This window comes from Oncorhynchus keta, chromosome 35, assembly GCF_023373465.1.
Source record: "Oncorhynchus keta strain PuntledgeMale-10-30-2019 chromosome 35, Oket_V2, whole genome shotgun sequence".
Lineage (NCBI taxonomy): Eukaryota > Metazoa > Chordata > Actinopteri > Salmoniformes > Salmonidae > Oncorhynchus > Oncorhynchus keta.
In genome coordinates this window covers 29,330,197-29,349,229 of record NC_068455.1, presented here as the reverse complement: position 1 = coordinate 29,349,229, position 19,033 = coordinate 29,330,197, and the positions used below count along the sequence as shown (strand labels likewise).

At 44.8% G+C, this 19,033-nt stretch overlaps 1 protein-coding gene across 1 annotated transcript in view; it reads right to left on the bottom strand.

Moving 5' to 3' along the window:
* The window catches only part of LOC118368273 (kinectin-like), a 32,997-nt gene that overhangs the window by 2,979 nt on the left and 10,985 nt on the right, over positions 1-19,033 (bottom strand). The window contains 30 exon segments of the mRNA XM_052495669.1: positions 740-823; positions 956-1,024; positions 1,305-1,397; positions 1,496-1,585; positions 1,672-1,788; positions 2,018-2,107; positions 5,248-5,317; positions 6,572-6,673; positions 6,793-6,833; positions 6,936-7,035; positions 7,135-7,232; positions 7,384-7,474; positions 7,586-7,623; positions 7,729-7,797; positions 7,917-8,007; positions 8,186-8,223; positions 8,325-8,393; positions 8,780-8,870; positions 9,012-9,049; positions 10,623-10,691; positions 10,989-11,167; positions 11,291-11,387; positions 11,795-11,939; positions 12,094-12,200; positions 12,370-12,501; positions 12,669-12,904; positions 13,079-13,183; positions 13,368-13,523; positions 13,781-13,850; positions 13,853-14,393. Coding sequence (XP_052351629.1) covers positions 740-823; positions 956-1,024; positions 1,305-1,397; positions 1,496-1,585; positions 1,672-1,788; positions 2,018-2,107; positions 5,248-5,317; positions 6,572-6,673; positions 6,793-6,833; positions 6,936-7,035; positions 7,135-7,232; positions 7,384-7,474; positions 7,586-7,623; positions 7,729-7,797; positions 7,917-8,007; positions 8,186-8,223; positions 8,325-8,393; positions 8,780-8,870; positions 9,012-9,049; positions 10,623-10,691; positions 10,989-11,167; positions 11,291-11,387; positions 11,795-11,939; positions 12,094-12,200; positions 12,370-12,501; positions 12,669-12,904; positions 13,079-13,183; positions 13,368-13,523; positions 13,781-13,850; positions 13,853-14,392 — 3,315 coding nt within the window. The 5' untranslated portion in view covers position 14,393.

Sequence of the window (19,033 nt, the reverse complement as noted above, 5' to 3'; positions counted from 1 at the left end):
TCTTTAAACTGAAATGAAATGTGATATGTTTTTAATGAGCGGCTGTGGGACCCGGGGAAACAACGCTACACAGCCGAAGCAAGGGAACGGCTTGGGTGATCGGCTTCTAGGGTGTGTCCTAGTAGTGAATTAGGGTGTGAGTGTAATAGCATCTAAAGCTGTTTAGGAGAGTTCGATGGTTCTTGATCTGACCAATGATCTACAGCGATCTACATAAAATACTCTCACTCTCCGGAGAAACGTGTGATGATTTGAATGAATGCAGCTGGAATGTTTATGTTCTGTGTGCCTGCAAAGGGACTCCAATGGTTTTACAGGAAACAACTAGAAAAACACAACGTGCTTTAAGTTACTGTGTGAAGTTTGTAAACCCTCTAAAAACAGAGCATTCTACAATGAAAAATGTGTTGTGTGTATGAATGTAATGTTACATGTACAAACACAATGGTGGATACCACAAACAGTAAACAACACCCAGAAACAATGCAGAGGGGAATGACTACATTTGCATTTTATCAGACCCTCTTATCCAGAGTAATTACGGTTTAGTGCCTTGCTTAAGGGCACAGACGGACTTTTCACCTAGTCATCTCGGGGATTCGAACCAACAACCTTTTGGTTACTGGTCCAACGCTCTTAACCGCTAGGCTCCCTGCCGCCCCTATGACTACATAGATGGATAACCACTATGAAATGACCGAGTATGACAGGTAGATGACAGGAAGTTGAGTCGGCTCACCTCGCTGACCTCCGTCACATAGGTAGCGCTCTCGTGCTCTGCCCTCTCCAGCTCAGACTCAAGGTACTGCTTGTCCCTTCTCAACTATGGACAAACAAAATATTGCATTTTTAACTATGTATGAAAATCTATTAAATTGAATGTGTCAACTGATGTAAAGTGACTAAATAATACAATTGCTGAGCGGTATGTAAAGTATTAAACTGAAGGACTGACGTTGTCCAGCTCCCCGAGGTCACTCATCCTGTCCACCTCCTGCTCCAGTGCTGCCACTTTCACACTCATCTAGGAAAGAAAGGGCAGGAGAGTGACTATAAGCACCACACCAGTGGATGCTGGTGGAAGGACCTATAGGAGGTGATTGTAATTGCGGAAATGAAGGAACGGAGTCAAACGTGGTTTCCATGCGTTTGATGCTGTCCCATTTATTCCATTCCAGCCTTACAATGAGCCCGTCCTCCTATAGCTCCTCCCACCAGTCTCCACTGCACCACACATACCAATGATATTGTTAAAAGTGCAATATAAACAATTTGAGGTTAATTTAATGTTCTTCAGTGTTCACCTCTTTCAGCTCTGTCTGTGACAGATTCAGCTTCACCTTCCAGCGAGACTCCTCCTGCTCTACACTGCTCTGGAGGCGCTGCAGGATGCCCTCCTGTGGACAGTAGAGGTTATTACAGGTTAGTTTCACAGCCTCCTCACGACACCGTTTTAACGTCATCTACAGGACACTGATAGAGAGCGTCGCCTCACCGTCTCAGCCAACACTTTCTTGTATGTCTCACAATCTTTCTGTAGAACCTTCTGGGCCTCTTCTGATTCCTTCAGCTTATCAGCCAATATCTGGTGAAAGGAACAGCCCTGGTTTCACTTCTTTCCACCCCAGTTCTCAGACATTTTAAAACATACAAGTCTTTGTAAAAGGAAACCTTGGTGTCCTCTGAGCCCCCTGGAGCTGAAGGTCTGGGCTCTGCTGCTAGGGTCACCTCTGCTGCTGGGGCCTCTTTCACTGCAGTCTCAAACCTCTGCAGCCACTCCTGGTGGTTCTGAGAGATACACAACAATAGACCATGTGGAACAGATTAACTTAGAATTTAATATCACATCATGTGGTTCTCTGTATGGTAGTTGGTAGAGCATGGCTCTTGTAACGCCAGTATAGTGGGTTCAATTCTCGGGACACCCATATGTAAAACGTATGCATGCATGACTGAGTCGCTTTGGGTAAAAGTGTTTGCTAAATGGCATATTATATACTGTATTGTGAGACCTTACATGTTCAGCAGGCAGAGGCACGTTGGGTAGCAGTCTGTGCAAAACATCTCGACACTCTACCTGAGCTGTCTCCAGGGCTGTCTGGTGCTCCTGAAGGAGGTAGAGGAGAGCGAGAAGGAAGAGAAAAGGGGACGTTCAACATGGACTACACTCAGTGCTCTCTCACACACACACACACACACACACACACACACACACACGCTGTACAGGAAAACATCCAACACCTCAAATCGCTACCTCTCTGCTCGCTTGGTTTCACTTCTCCCATCTCAGAGTGCATACAGGAACATGGCCTGTGACAAACACAACTCCCTCTCCACGACACTCCAGTGTAACGAACAGCTAACATTTTCAACGGCTCATTTATTGAGTGTGCTTCAAGCAAGTATTCATCCACCCCAGTGTTCAGCAGCCACGCACCACCACACCAGTTCATTAAGTTTAGACCCCGCTCTGCTCTCCACAGGTTCACAAAGTTCACATTGGTCTCCTCTCAAGGAGGAACATGTTACTCACTCTTGTTCATTCAGTTGCAGTAATGCCCCAGAGGAGCTAACATTCTTCCCATAGAGCACCACACGTTCTTCATCACGGAAGCACCACCAAACAAAACCCACTACGTTGGTACCATTAATCACACTAGCTGCACAGGGCGTGAAACTCTCAGGAGAGAGATGTCCTGGCACATCCACCTCTACTCTCATTAACACCTTGTGTTGTAAGGGGAAAGGGATCTACGCTGTGACATATGCTTTGGATTGTGTATGAGCATGCATTTTCCTGAGAGCACACAACAGGTGCCCAGGAACTCCTACACTCAGCTTAAATGAAGGCCATTTTTACTGTACCAAGATGGCCGAGAGCAGCTGCTGGGAAAATCAGTTCACCATGTACCCGGTCTGCTTTATGGACATGAGGAGCGAGTCATTAGGGGTTAGAACTGTGGCAAGAATATACCGAACCCCCACAACTGTTTATAGTAGGAGAGCAATCTGTTAGTCTATGGTTTATTAGTGGGTCCCTAAATACATACGGCTAAGCAAAGGGTAATGGCAGATCATATTCTCACTGATGAAGAGGACTAGAAAAACCCCTAGGAAACAGCTGGGTGGATATTAACAACAGCTACAGCAGAGGAACTTGTCAATATTACTGTCTGGTTTCTACACTAAACTAAAATATAAAACGCAAAATAGTGTATTTCTCGCAAATCTGAAAAATTGCTGCAGTTGTCACACAATACGACGTCACAGATGCCAAAAGTTGAGGGAGCGTGCAATTGGCATGCTGACTGCAAGAATGTCCACCAGAGCTGTTGCCAGAGAATTTAATGTTAATTTCTCTACCGTAGGCCGCCTCCAATGTCATTGGAGAGAATGTCCAACCGGCTACACAACCGTGTATAGCATCGTGTGGGCGAGCAGTTTGCTGATGTCAGTGTTAGAAACAGAGTGCCCCATGGTGGCAGTGGGGTTATGGGCAGGCATAATCGACGGACAACGAACAGAATTGCATTGTATCAATGGGAATTTGAATGCACAGAGATGCCGTGATGAGTTCCTGAGGTCCATTGTGGTGCCACTCATCCGCCGCCATTACCTTATGTTTCTTCAGCATGACAACGCACAGCCACATATCGCAAGGGTCTGTACACAATTCCTGGAAGCTGAAAATGTCCCACTTCTTGCATACTCACCAGACATGTCACCCATTGAGCAGGTTTGGGATGCTCTGGATCGACCTGTAAGACAGTGTGTTCCAGTTCCCGCCAATATCCAGCAACTTCGCCCAGTAGGACAACATTCCACAGGCCACAATCAACAGCCTGATCAACTCTATGCAAAGGAGATGTGTCGCGCTGCATGAGGCAAATGGTGGTCACACCAGATACTGACTGGTTCTGATCCACACCACTACTTTTTTTTTTTAAGATACAGCATGTGACCAATCTGTATTCCCATTCTCATATGAAATCCATAGATTAGAGCATCTTATTTATTTAAATTGGTGTAAAGTACTTAAGTAAAAATACTTTAAAGTACTGAAGTAATTTTTGTGTGGATCTGTACTTCATATTTGACAACTTTTACTTTACTACATTCCTAAATAAAAGGATGCAATTTTTACGCCATACATTTTCCCTGGTCCAATTCACACACTTATCAAGAGAACGTCCCTGGTCATCCCCACTGCCTCTGATCTGTCGGAGTCACTAAACACACATGCTTTGTTGGTAAATGTGTTGGAGTGTACCCGTGGCTATCCGTAAATAAAATACAAAAATAAAATTGTGCCTACTGGTTTGCTTAATTTAAGGAACTTGTAATGATTCATAATTAAGTATATTTTACTCAAGTAGTATTTACTGGGTGACTTTCACTTTTACTTGAGCCATTTTTTATGAAGGTAACTTTACTTTAACTCAAGTATGACAATAGGGTACTTTTCCCACCACTGCTGATTTAAAATTGTGGCATGCTGCGTGTATATTTTTGTTCAGGATATAAGTCAATGCAGTAAGGTGGCGGCGTACACAAACTGAAAGATTTCTGTATGTTGATCAATAGTATCACTGTTATTTTAGCATGTTTTCAAAAATGATTTTACACAAAATAATGATAATGATGTTGACACTTTGCACATAATCTGGACATCATTTTCTAAATGGCAATTCTGCAGGATCAAATTTCTTGGAATAGAATTTCACTAGCGGCTGATGGCTGTATTGATGTCAGTGTATACACATCACAAAGCATAATGGAACACATGCAGAATTGGGGAAAGGAAATGAGAGAAGCACATGGCAGGAAGTGAGAGGACCATCACGAAGATCATGGATCACAAACTCATTATGACCATCCCGCTACATGAAATCTGGAGTCAGTCACTGCACACTCATTTTCAATTCACAGTTTTACTTTGCACTGGAATTTATGTAGTTATACAACTGTATAAGTAAAGCAGATTCTAGCGCAGAATAGCAAGCAGAACTCAAGAACAGCAGTGGTAAAGTGCATAAAGTTCATTAGTCTTCCTGATATTCCTGAGAGAGGAATAGTTCATGGAGACAATTATCCAGGGCCAGAGTGCAGAAAGAGGGGAGAAATCAGTATGCAGCAGCATATGTATGAAAAATGGAGTAATCTCACTGGTCGATTATGGCAATAGCTGTTTGGGGATGAATCAAGTTTTCAATCTAGAGTGAAGCAGACTGGAAGCAGTGTCCGAACCTTGAGGGCTTTGCCAAGTTTCCCCTGAAGCATGGACTCGGTGGCTGCCAGAGCCTCCATAGCGCTACAGCTTCACCCGAAGCTCCTGGTCAGTTTCAAAAGAGATACGACTTTCAGTTCAGCCTCAGGGAAAAGTATGTAGTGACCCACAAACACAATTCATATAGGGACGAACAGAACCATTAGCTAATACTATTTTCTACTCTCCTTTTCTGTACAGCGGTCCTATCCTGTTTCTGAGTGTAGGTTTAAAAGGAAATCCTCACTGCACTTTACCTGTAAACCAGTCTAAGGGTCAAGCGCAGCTTTATTTATTTATTTATTTATTTTACCTTTATTTAACAAGTCAGTTAAGAACAAATTCTTATTTTCAATGACGGCCTAGGAACAGTGGGTTAACTGCCTGTTCAGGGGCAGAACAACAGATTTGTACCTTGTCAGCTCAGGGATTTGAACTTGCAACCTTCCGGTTACTAGTCCAACGCTCTAACCACTAGGCTACCCTGCCGCTTAACATGAGCTGCCCATCTAACGATTGAGTCTTTGAAAGGATCGGCCACTAAATTGTATCGGCAAAAACAAACAGTGAAACAGTTAGTCACTCAGTAGAGGTCTTTGGGATAGACACTGAAAGAATCTGAAGGAGAGCTGCAGCTCACTGCCAAAAAAGTCAAATGTACCTAGATAGGAAAAGCCAAATCACGTTATACAGAGCTAGTCAACAAGGTAGCTCTCAGTCTCTGTAAAACAAGGCTGTTGTTATACTGTGGACACAGAAATAGGGACTCCTTGTAAACATGGCCATGAACAGAGAAGAGTAGACTGACAGCCCTTAACTATGCTGTTTGATTGTAGAAAGCCTTAGCCAACATAAGCATGGAATTTCAAATTAACAGGACTAAAATGTAAATGGTAGAGAAATTACTGACTTGAATAATTTCAAGTAGCTTAATTAATTTCATTCATAGTCTGCGACAAAATGCAATTTATCCACTTGGGAAAATGAGTAGAGTGAGATTATTCATTTGAAGCAGAGGTGCACAGGACTGCAGATGAATGGGTAGTGACATCACTGAGGGGTGTAGTTTAGGGCAGTGGTTCTCAAACCTCTCAGGGACCCCCCAGACATCATCAGGTGTGTTAGCTCCAGAATAGTTCAAATAAATAGAATGGCTGGTAGGTCCCCGAGGAAGGGTTTGAGAACCCCTGGTTTAGCAGAGTATATACAGGATGAGGTCTGCAGATGTATGTCAGGGCTAGACTGGAGAGGTAGGTAGTGTGGGTGTGGGCTGGGGAAGCAGCAGGACAGTCTGCAGCACAGGACGGGACACCTACGTTGTTCTTGTTCCTGTGAAGCTCCAGGGACTCCCTCAGCTTTGCCAGCTCTGCCTGGAGATCAGACACCTGCTTCTCCTTCTCTGCCAACCTGGAGGACAGAACACCACCACACATACATTACCAAGCATAACGCTGCTGGATAGCCCCATGCCAAGGGACACCTACTGTATACTGAAGGGAATTCTGTGAAGTATTGCTGTTACTCACGCTGTCAGCAGTTCCGGGCTTGGGGCTTCTGTGTGGGTCAGCTAGAACAAGAAAAAAAGTAAATTACTTATCTTATTATTTTTCACCCTCTCCCATTCAGCCAATACAGATGACCAATGAACTGTTTCCACCTCTTCCCTCACCTGTTGCTGCTGTAGCTCCTGCACCTTGTCGCTCACCTCCTTGGCCCTCGCCTCCAACTCACTCTGTAGGGTCTGGATCTCCTGGTCCTTAGCAGCAAGCCTGCAACAGAGTGTGTCAGTCTAATTTCTCAGGGTATAATGCAGTAATCGAGTAGGAAAGAGTAGAACAGTAGGCTTAAGGATAGTACTGTATGCTTACTGTGTCTGTAGTTCTAGGAGCTGGTTTCTGGCACTGGTGGTGTCCTCCGTCTCCTTCTGTCTCAGCTGCTCCAGCCCCACCACCTGCTGCTCCAGAGACTGCAGGGACAACAAACACAGGGTCACACCAAACACCCAGCAGGGAGACACAGCACAGTCTAGAACCAAAACAGTAACATTGGGAAAAGTCTAAACACATGCCAATAAAGCACTTCACTTGAATTTTGAGAGAGTGACTATGAACACACACCTCAATGGTCATCCCATTGCTGGAGTCACTCTCCTGTGCTGCCTGTAGGCTCTCCTCCATTGATTTAATCTGCTCATCTTTCTCTTGGATCCTTGAAACACAGAACAACAAAACTTAGCGAACACAGAACAAATTGACCATGAATATGGCAAGCTGTTTCATAGCAGTTGCTAAGGAAAAAGTGGTATTTTCATTGACTTACTTGCTCTGTAGTGCGTCCACTATCGAATCGGACAATGTCTGAGAGTAGGAAAAGACAAGAGGGAGAATCCATGAGGGAACAGAGTTGAGACTATCAAACGAGACAGTAGATCCGTGTGGGGGGGAAAAGTGTGCATAACATACCTGTTCAGTAGTCTGAAGCTTTAAAACCTCCATCTCTTGTTTCAGAACCTCCTTCTCTTCTCTTACAGTCTGACAGAGAAAGCAATTTGATTTCAAACACTTCAACATAATTTTTGTTTACAAAATGCACAATCAAAACTGTGTTTATCTGGTGGGAATGATCAAGCTCATTCCTGAACCCTGCTCACCTTCAATTCCTCCTCCTTATTGGCCACCTCAATCAGCCCCATCTTCAGCAGGTCCTCCACAGTCTTGATGTTCTCCTCCCGCTCTTGGAAACTGTGTGTGTGTGTGTGTGTGTGTGTGTGTGTGTGTGTGTGTGTGTGTGTGTGTGTGTGTGTGTGTGTGTGTGTGTGGGGGGGGGAGGGGTCAACAACAAAGACATAATGAGAGAGGGTCAATGTGAAGTAGAGCATTGTTTTCTGGTGTGGTCTTAATGCTCTCTGTTCTCACATACCTCCTCTGGAACTGATCCAAGGTCAGCTGAGAAGCAGTCTAGATGGGGAGAGAGGGTGTGTCAGAGTTATGCATACTGAGGAACTGGTAGATCACAGCAGGAGTTCCATCTAAGAAAACAGGCGTGTTTCACTTCTGACCTGTTCAGAAATCTTAGCCTGCAGATTCTGGAGCTCTACCTTCAATGACATGTTCTCATTGTGCATGGCCTGTGGAGGAGAGAGGAGGGTGAGGGCAGGAAGCCCAGATTCAACAACATTAATCTCACACAAAGGAGATATCACTATTCATTTGACAGTGTGCATGTAGGTCTACAGTAGGTTGATAATATCTTTATCCTAATGACCATTTTCAGCTAATTTACTTTGTTTTAATGAACAAAGGCAGCCCAGAGGGCTTATCATAGTTCTGTTTTATAACTGTACTAGCTACTATGCTTCACAAAGAAATAACGTCCATGTATAGTAAGCCCACAAATCAATTCAATGTACTGTGAGGAGCATTCCTACAGCTGAACACATTCCATCCGGTTAACAGACCGTATTTTACAGAGCTGGTGTAATAATGGGGGTTTAGACAGTACTACTGTAGGTACCTGCATGGTAGTTTCCCTGCTGGCGCCACTGCTCCTCTCACCATTCAGGGAGTCCTCCAGACTCTTCCTCTGCAGCTCCTTCTCAGCCAGCCTGGACACAACCACACAGGGCAAGAGTCAGCAACACAACCCATATGACAGGGACAAGAGTCAGAGAGGACATTATAAGGAACAGACGGACATTTAAGGATCAGGCTACACAGATGTGCAAGTGGGCTGGGGAAACACTTACAGCTTCTGTAGCTCCTCAAAGTGGGATACAGTAGTGGCCTGAAAGAGGAGGGAAGACAGTGGTCACAACACACTCACATATACAGTACCAGTCAAAAAGGGTTGGACACACCTACTCATTCAAGGGTTTTTCTTGATCTTTTACTATTTTCTACATTGTAGAATAATAGTAAAGACATCAAATTATGAAATAACACATATGGAATCATGTAGTAACCAAAAAAGTTAAATAAATCCAAATATATTTTATATTTGGGATTCTTCAAAGTAGCCACCCTTTTCCTTGATGACAGCCTTGCACACTTGGCATTCTCTCAACCAGCTACATGAGGTAGTCACCTGGAATGTATTTCAATTAACAGGTGTGCCTTAAATAGTGGAATTACTTTCCTTCTTAATGCGTTTGAGCCAATCAAATGTGTTGTGACAAGGTAGGGGTGGTATACCGAAGATAGCCCTATTTGGTAAAAGACCAAGTCCATATTATGGCAAGAACAGCTCAAATAAGCAAAGAGAAACGACAGTCCATCATTACTTTAAGAGATGAAGATCAGTCAATCTGGAAAATTTCAAGAACGTTTCTTCAAGTGCAGTCGCAAAAACCATCAAGCGCTATGATGAAACTGGCTCTCTTTAGGACCGCCACAGGAAAGGAAGACCCAGTTACCTCTGCTGCAGAGGATAAGTTCATCAGAGTTAACTGCACCTCAGATTGCAGCCCAAACAAATGCTTCAGAGAGTTCAACTAACAGACCGTCTCCTCTGAACAGTTGATGTTGAGTGAATCAAGCTTCCATGGTCAAATTGCTGCAAAGAAACCACTACTAAAAGGACACCAATAAGAAAAAGAGACTTGCTTGGGCCACGAAACACAATCAATGTCCAAATGTGAGATTTTTGGTTACAACTGCCGTGTCTTTGTGAGACGCATAGTAGGTGAAAGGGTGATCTCCGCATGTGTGGTTCCCACCGAGAAGTATGGAGGAGGTGTGATGTAGGGTGCTTTGCTGGTGACACTGTTGGGGATTTATTTAGAATTCAAGGCACACTTACCCAGCATGGCTACCACAGTATTCTGCAGTGATATGCCATCCCATCTGGTTTGAGTTTAGTGGGACTATTACCCAAAACACACCTCCAGGCTGTGTAAGGGCTATTTGAGTGATGGAGTTCTGCATCAGATGACCTGGCCTCCACAATCACGCAACCTCAACCCAAATTAGATGGTTTGGGATGAGTTGGACTGCAGAGTGAAGGAAAAGCAGCCAACAAGTGCTCAGCATATGTGGGAACTACTTCAAGACTGTTGGAAATGCATTCCTCATGAAGCTGGTTGAGAGAATGCAAAGAGTGTGCAAAGCTGTCATCAAGGCAAAGGGTAGCTACTTTGAAGAATCTCAAATATATTTTGATTTGTTTAGCACTTTTTTAGTTACTACATGATTCCATTTGTGTTATTTCATAGTTTTGATGTCGTCACCATTATTCTACAATGTAGAAAATAGTAAAAATAAAGAGAAACCCTTGAATGAGTAGGTGTGTCCAAACTTTGACTGGTACTGTACATATAAACATATGAACTCTTGTTGATGAACTAAAGGGTGAAACATACCTGTGAGCTCAACTGGTTCTGCAGAGTCTCAATCTGGGTCTGAAGGCCACTGTTTTCCCTCAGGAGATCCTGTCAGGATTAAAAGGATGTTATGTTGAGTGCATACCAGAATATGAAAAATATACATACAAAAATACTTCAAATATTTGGCCCATCTCAGTCTCTCAACTAAAACTGTTCCCCTTTAACTACTTCTCTCCCTCGTTTCCCTCGTGGTCTGAATGTGAAGTCCTGTTTATACCTGGCACAATAACTATAACTTCCAAGTTTAACTGTCAACCACTGGTGAATGTAAACACTAGGGAATGTGTTATTGTTATACACATCACATCTGTCATTACAACAATTAGGGCTGTGTTCCCCTACCTGGACCTGAGCTGAGTTGTCAGCCAGGCTGTGCTGGGACACCTCCAGCAGCTGCATCACCTTCTGCTCCACCTGGTCCTTGGACACTATGGTGTCGGTCAGGCTGCTGTGCAGCGTCTGGATCTCCTTGTTCTTGTTGCTCATTTCGGTCTCCACCGCCAGCAGCTGGCTCTGCAGCTCTGAGAGAGGAGACACCAGACCCAGTCATATCACCTTCGTCACATGTAACATTTGTTACATATTGGCAATGAGTCGTGCATTAGTTTGCGTTTCAGAGGTCTGTTTATAGAATCTCTGAGCACCTTCTTTAGCAGCATGAAGTTTCTCCCTCTCTGCGTTGACATTGTGGAGGTAGTTCTGGAGCTCGTCCCAGCGGCGCTTAGCTTCCTGCAGTTGAGCCTGGTGATCACAGGACAACACTTGGCACTGTGAACATACACTGACAACCTCTCAGAATCCATCTCACTGTACTGTGGTTATGAACACAGGAAAGGCCGACCTGGGTGTCTGTTGCAGGGAAGCAGTGTTCATACTGAGCACAAAGCCTCAAACAGGCCCACTTCCTGAGCTAACACAATCCTCCACTTCCCTGTTCTATTACACATCACACCCCCCCTTAGGAAGGGCGGACACAGGCCCTCCCATGGTTAGTGAGAAACCTGAAACAGTCCAGTCCAGGTCTGACCACGAAGGAGAGATTCCTTTGTGTTTAATCTCTGAGGCAGCCGAGTGAACTATGGGCTGAATAAATAACTAAATTAGATGCCCGTGTGAGTCATTTGCCCCTCCCCTGACAAACCACATACCTCCAGCTGAGACACATTCTGCTTGTAGTTGACCTCCAGCGACTTCCTCTGGTGCTCCTCCTGCTGCAGCTTGTTGTTGTTCTCCGTCAGCTCTTTCATCAGACCAGAGTACTCAGAGCGCAGCTGGTTCAGCTCCGACGACTGCCTGCCATGCACACCACAACCACTATTATAACCCACACACTCATCCATGCCGTGCCTCAAAGGCAACTAAGTATTCTTACAGTGCAATACAATACCTATCAAAGAACTTAACATCTTTATAATCTAGAAACAGATGGCTGGGAGGTGGCACTCACTTGCTCTCCATCTGGTTGGTGGCAGAGCTGACTGCATCTCTCAGGATGCCGTTCTCCTGCTGCAGCCTGGCGATCTGACCCTCCAGCTGCTCCCTCAGCTTCTGGAACTACACAACGTTGGGAGTCAGTACAACCAAACATACAGTATCATACAGAAAAACTCGTCTATACTGCCTCAGGACTGATGTTGGAATATAAAGCATGACAGTGAAAAGTGACAGCAGTTGAGGTTTGGCCTGTTTAAGTAAAGGTATCAGTGTGGTGGATGGTGGTCACCTTCATCTGTATGCCCTGGAGCTCTCCCTGGGATTTAGCCTGCATGACATTCAGCTCCTTCTCCAGCGCCCCACGCTGGTCCCTCAGAACAGCCTCCGCCCTCACAGTCTTCTGCTTCTCCTGCTGCAGCTCCTAACAGCAGACAGGGCAGAAATGGCAGCGGATCAGTACTGGAATGAAATGCCACCAAGCCACTGCCAGATTCCACAGGTAATAAACCAGTGCTGTAGTCAATGGATATATATTTTGGTACCGGTATGGTCAAGTTAAGGTCATCTTATGAGTATGTATAGGTGCACCTTGCTGAGCTGCTGGACCTTGTCCTTGGCGATGGAGGCCTCCTCCTGCAGAGTGGTGAGGAGCCTCTCTCTCTCCAGGGATGAGGGGTCAGCCTTAGCTGCAGACTTCTGCCAAGCGTCCAGGGCAGACGGGTTCTTCTCTTTAAGCACAGTGACCACACTGACAGCCTCTGCCTGTGACAGGGCCAGACTTCCCAGGCCCAAAAGCAGCTCCTTCAGCTTCACCTCAGAGTTCTCTACAAATACACACACATAAAGGCATAGGATGAACTATGATGTGTTACACAAGTGTTGAATGGCAGCGGAGTGGAATAGAATGATGCAGTTTAAATAGATTTATCAAATGTATTTTTCTTATGTCAGGTTTAAACATGATATAGTAGCTATATATTGGAGTGTAGGTTTCTCACCTTTATCCATCTCATTCTTCTGTTTCTTGACACTTCCCTTGGAGGGCGCATCACCATGGTGGTTAGCAGGACCTGCAGAGTCAGGCTGGATATCATCCACTTGGGCTGAGGGATACCGAAACATATTGTCATATTTGGGGCCAGACAAGGCACACAAATTGAGAATGGGCCCAAGGATTTCATAAATATAAATATTTTTTAAAAGGCAGAGTACGATTTTTTTGCTTTCTGCTAGTAGCTTCGAACAATGTCTGAACCTGCAGTATCAGTAGGTCTACATCCTCCTTACCATGCTCAGTCTTCTGCTTCTTGGCAGAGTTCTTCTTCTTGCTACTGGTTGAGGTGGCTGTGGGGGCCGCTCCATCCTGGGCTTTGGTTTCCACCGGCACAGGAACCTCCTTTTTGACTGGAGCTGGAGCTTTATCCACCTTAATCTCTTCTTCCACTAGACAGGAACCAACACGAGGACAATTAGGCTTTAGAGATGGAGGAAAAGAGGATGCCATTATGATGGCCTTGTGATCCATTTGTGTAGAAGGTCCTGCTCACTACTCATACTGGGCTTTAAATAATCTGATTTGATTCGGGAGGACACTAACAAGTGGCCTCGGGGAAGGCGCTAGCCCCGTCTGCAGACACAGGCAAGCGCATAGTGAACCACATCCTCTTATCCTATGAAACTCACCCTGGCCTTCTACTCACCAGCCTCTGTCTTCTGCTTCTTCTTCTTCTTGCCAGAGGACTGGGGGGGGGTCTGAGCCTGGGCTGGGGCTGAGGGTCAGGCTGGGGTATGGGGGGACTGGGTTTGGCCACTGGGGCAGGGGGCTCTGCTTTGTGGCCAGCTTGCTTGGAGCCATTCACCGAAGGCATCTCAGCAGGAGGAGCAGCTGCAGCAGCAGCTGCCTTTGCGGCTTTCTTCTCCTTCTTCCTCTCCCTCACCCCTGCAGGGGCCTCGGCTGGAGCTGCCATAGGGGCAGAAACAGGGGTGGGTGGAGCCACAGGTACAGGCTCCTCCTCCTCCTCCGCAGTGGAGCTGCTCACAGCGTCAGCCACGTCAAAGTCCCGCAGGTCTTCCTCAGACTCTCCTCCTTCCCCTCTACTACTGCTCTCTTTCTTCTTGCTCTTTTTCTTATCGTTCTTCTTGCGGGTTTCTGGTTTGGAGGGTGGCAGCTTGAGGTCTCGTTTCTGCCTGGCCAGCACCTCGTCATAGGAGGTCTCCTTCATGAAAAGCCAGAAGAAGAGGAAGATGAGGGCGATGACCAGGGAGGGGGCCAGGATCACCAGGTACTGAGAGTCATAGATGTCCAGCGCCATTCTGAAGAGAGAGCAAGAATAAGTCTTTGGTATCATGCACGTCATATGCACATAACCAACTTTCAACATAGCCAAGAAATAAAATAAATACAAATGGTGCATAGCTGCAAATATTGAATAGCAAAATAGCTGATCAGTTCATGCCCAAATGTCCTATATCGCTTTGTTGACACATATTTTAGATTTTAAAAAGTTGGTTTAATTCCAAACTTCAAGGCCAGCCAGACACTGGCACATCCCCATCCCATGCCAGAGCAGCCCAGTGAAAGGGAAATGGGCTAACGTGAAATGGGGCAGATGGTAGTCTAGGTTAGAGCACTGGGGCCAGTACCGGAAAGGTCGCTGGTTTGAATACTGGACCCGACGAGGTGAAAAATCTGTTACCCTGCCCTTGAGCAAGGCACTTTACCTAGTTCTGGGGGCGCTGTACAATGGTGACCCCACTCCTTGCGGGTGTCTCAATGAGAGTTGGGATAGGCAAAAACACACATTTGCACACACACACACACACACACACACACACACACACACACACACACACACACACACACACACACACACACATAATCACGCCCCAAAATTATTATTTAAACAGCTTTGGATACTTCCAGACAGCCTGATATGAATGCCAGAAGGCATTCCACCTCGCTCCCAGTGCCTCCCTGATGGTGACACGTCCTCAATACTTTATGGGTTTGATATACTACAGCAGAAAACCTAATGCCTTTTCCCACACCGCATTAATTGATTTGTAATAAATATAACTAAATTACTTTTTCTAGAGGTTGTCTGCTGAATGAGAGAACCAGCCCTGTGCAGTGAGAATGTGTGTGAGTGAGAGAGAGTGAGTGTACGAGGGGTGATCGTGTGCGTCCTCCCTCCCTCGTCTCTGTGATATGATCCTATTAGACTACACTGTCCCGGCCCACCTTCTTTACACACACACACACACACACACACACACACACACACACACACACACAAGCCAGCCAAAAAAAGTATCCAGCCAAGTGCCCTGGGGGGTCTGCCAGGGTTATTTAAAAACTTAAATATTACATTTAGATGTATTCAGACTCTTTACCCAGTACTTTGTTGAAGCACCCTTGGCAGCGATTACAGCCTTGAGTCTTCTTGGGTATGATGCTACAAGCTTGGCACACCTGTATTCTTCCCTGCAGATCCGCTAAAGCTCGGTCAGGTTGAATGACACCTCCCTGCACAGCTATTTTCAGGTCTCTCCAGAGATGTTTGATCGGGTTCAAGTCCGCGCTCTGGCTGGGCCACTCAAGGACATTCAGAGACTTGTCTCGATAGGCACCCCTGCGTTGTCTTTGCTGTGTGCTTTGGGTCGTTGTCCTGTTGGAAGGTGAACCTCCACCCCAGTCTGAGGTCCTGAGTGCTCCAGGCATTTCATTAAGGATCTCTATACTTAGCTCCTTTCATCTTTGCCTTGATCCTGACTAGTCTCCAAGTTCCCGCCATTGAAAAACAGCCCCACAGTATGGTGCTGTGGTCCGAGTCTTTTAGATGCCTTTTAGCAAACTCCAAGCGGGTTGCCATGTGCCCTTTACTGAGTAGTGGCTTCCATCTGGCTTCCATCAAGGCCCTCCTCCCCCGATTGCTCAGTTTGGCCAGGCTGCCAGCTCTAGGAAATGTCTTGGTGGTTCCAAGACACTATGTTCTTGGGGACCATCAATGCTGCAGAAATGTTTTGGTACGCTTCCCCAGATATGTGCCTCGACACAATCCTGTCTCGGAGCTCTATGGACAATTCCTTCGACCTCACGGCTTAATTTTTGCTCTGACATGCATTGTCAACTGTGGGACATAATATAGACAGGTGTGTGCGTTTCCAAAGCATGTCTAATCAATTGAATTTACCACAGGTGTCAAGTTGCGGAAACATCAAGGATGATCAATGGAAACAGGATGCACCGGAGTTCAATTTCGAGTCTCATAGCAAAGGGTCTGAATACTTATGCAAATAAGGTATCCGTTTTATATTTTTAAAACATTTGCAAACTTCTAAAAACCAGTTTTTGCTTTGTCATTATGGGGTATTGTGAGTATTTCTATTTAATCCATTTTAGATTAAGGCTGTAACGTAACAAAATGTGAGATTATATATCACACACAAAAGAAGGCAAGTGGCATTTAAGATGAATTTATTGAAACCGAATGTCAAATTATTATATTACGGAATACAATCTTCAAAAATGCAGTACCCTCAATGGCACAGCGTTGCTTTGTTAATTTAGAAGAAAAGGGCTCTGGAAATATCAGCAGCTTATCAAGGTCAAGACATCTATTTTATAGTAAAAAAAAAAACATGTAATATAAAAAGAGAATAAAATAGAACTGAATATTTTTCGAAAGAAAGTTGTCTGGAACAGTTGTTCTTAAAAAGTGATCATTCAAACCGGGCTCAATTTGGCAAGTTGAAACCATTTTTTATATCTTTTCGATATACAGGCTTTAGATTTAGTTTATTCTACCTTGTTTTTAGAGGTTTCTAACAATTCCACATTGAATACTGCATGGGGATGAATTACGGCCACGACATCCGTTTGTAGGCCTACACTTAAATATGCTCAGTCTTTATCAAACTAATGTTTTCACCTATTTTCAGTGTGGAAACTATATGTTATGGGGGGTTTTAGCATAGGCTAACCAATTATTATTATTATTATTTTTTTTAAATACAAGTAGTTTGCAAAGTAGCCAAAGAGGAAAATAGACAGGACAAATATTCCAAAACTTCAGCTCGTTGTTGGAACACATGTCCCTACTTCAAAATCAACCAATTTGTGATAAAAACGTATAATTTTGCAAGGATTGTAGCTTGTGTATCCCATCAGTTATGCCAGCACCAAACCACACTGCATCCCACCGCTGGCTTGCATCTGAAGCTAAGCAGGGTTAGTTTCAGTCCCTGGATGAGAGAAAAGATGCTGCTGGAAGTGGTGACGGAGGGCCAGTAGGAGGCACTCTTTCCTCTGGTCTAAAAATATATATCCCAATGCCCCAGGACATTGCCTTGTGTAGGATGTCGTCTTTCAGGTGAAACGTTAAATGGGTCTCCTGTAGGGATGTTAGCCAGGACACCGGGGTTAAATTCCCAATCTGGCACTCATACCATCACAGTCACCCAATCATTCCCAGCTTACAATTGGCTCATTCATGCCTTCTGTAACTATTCCCCAGGTCGTTGCTGTAAATGAGAATATGTTCTCAGTCAACTTACCTGGTAAAAATAAAAGGGATAAAAAAAAGTTAATTTATCTATGTAGGCCTAATGGGAGTGTGTGTGTGCACTCAGCACGTGTAGGGAGCAGTCGGAACGTGAATGAGACACGGAGGAGGAAGGGAATTGAGGTAAAAATAAATAAATAAATGCTTGGCTTCTTGTTTGTTTTGCCCCACATGTACAAATGGAACACTAGAGTCCAAGCAAGCTGTCTAAGACAAAATTTCACTTGACCATTTGGGCAGTCACGAAGCACATGCTACCAAATAGTTTTACAGTACTTGAACAAATTAAATCACTGGTTAAAGATAGCGCATAAACGTCTGTTCAAGTACTCGATTACTGATGCCCATCCCTAGTCTTAAAGGGATGCTTTGGGATTATGGCAATGAGGCCCTTTATCTACTTCCCCAGACTCAGATGAACTTGTGGATACCATTTTTATGTCTCTGCATGCAGTTTGAAGGAAAATGCTAACTAGTGTTAGCGCAATGTCTGGAAGTCTATGGGTATCTGCTAGCAGTCATTGCATCAACGCTAGTTAACATTGGCTCACAAAACTACCTCCAACTTCCTTCCTGCTGGACACAGAGCCATAAAAATGGTATCCACAAGTTCATCTTACTCTAGGGAAGTAGATAAAGGGCCTCATTGACAAAATCCCATAGTATCCCTTTAAGCATTCGATGTGGCACAGTGTGGAAATTATATTGAAAGTGCAGGAAATTCAGAAAATAATTGCTTGGAGTTGGATTGAACAGTATAAATGGAAAATCACTTTTAAATGTCAACTCGGCAAAAAAAGAAAAGTCCCTTTTTCAGGACCCTGTCTTTCAAAGATTATTTGTAAAAATCCAATAAAACTTCACAGATCTTCATTGTAAAGGGTTTAAACACTGTTTCCCATGCTTGTTCAATGAACTATAAACAATTAATGAAAATGCACCTGTGGAATGGTCATTAAGAAACTAACAGCTTACAGACGGTAGGCAATTAAAGTCACAGTTATGAAAACTTAAGACACTAAAGAGGCCTTTCTACTGACTGAAAAACACCAAAAGAAAGATGCCCAGGGTCCCTGCTCATCTGCGTGAACATGCCTTAGGCATACTGCAAGGAGGCATGAGGACTGCAGATGTGCCCAGGGCAATAAATTGCAATGTCCGTACAGCGAGGCGCCTAAGACGACGCTACAGGGAGACAGGACGGACAGCTGATCGTCCTCGCAGTGGCAGACCACATGTAACAACACCTGCACAGGATCGGTACATCCGAACATCACACCTGCAGGACAGGTACAGGATGGCAACAACTGCCCGAGTTACACCAGGAACGCACATTCCCTCCATCAGTGCTCAGACTGTCCGTAATAGGCTGAGAGAGGCTGGACTGAG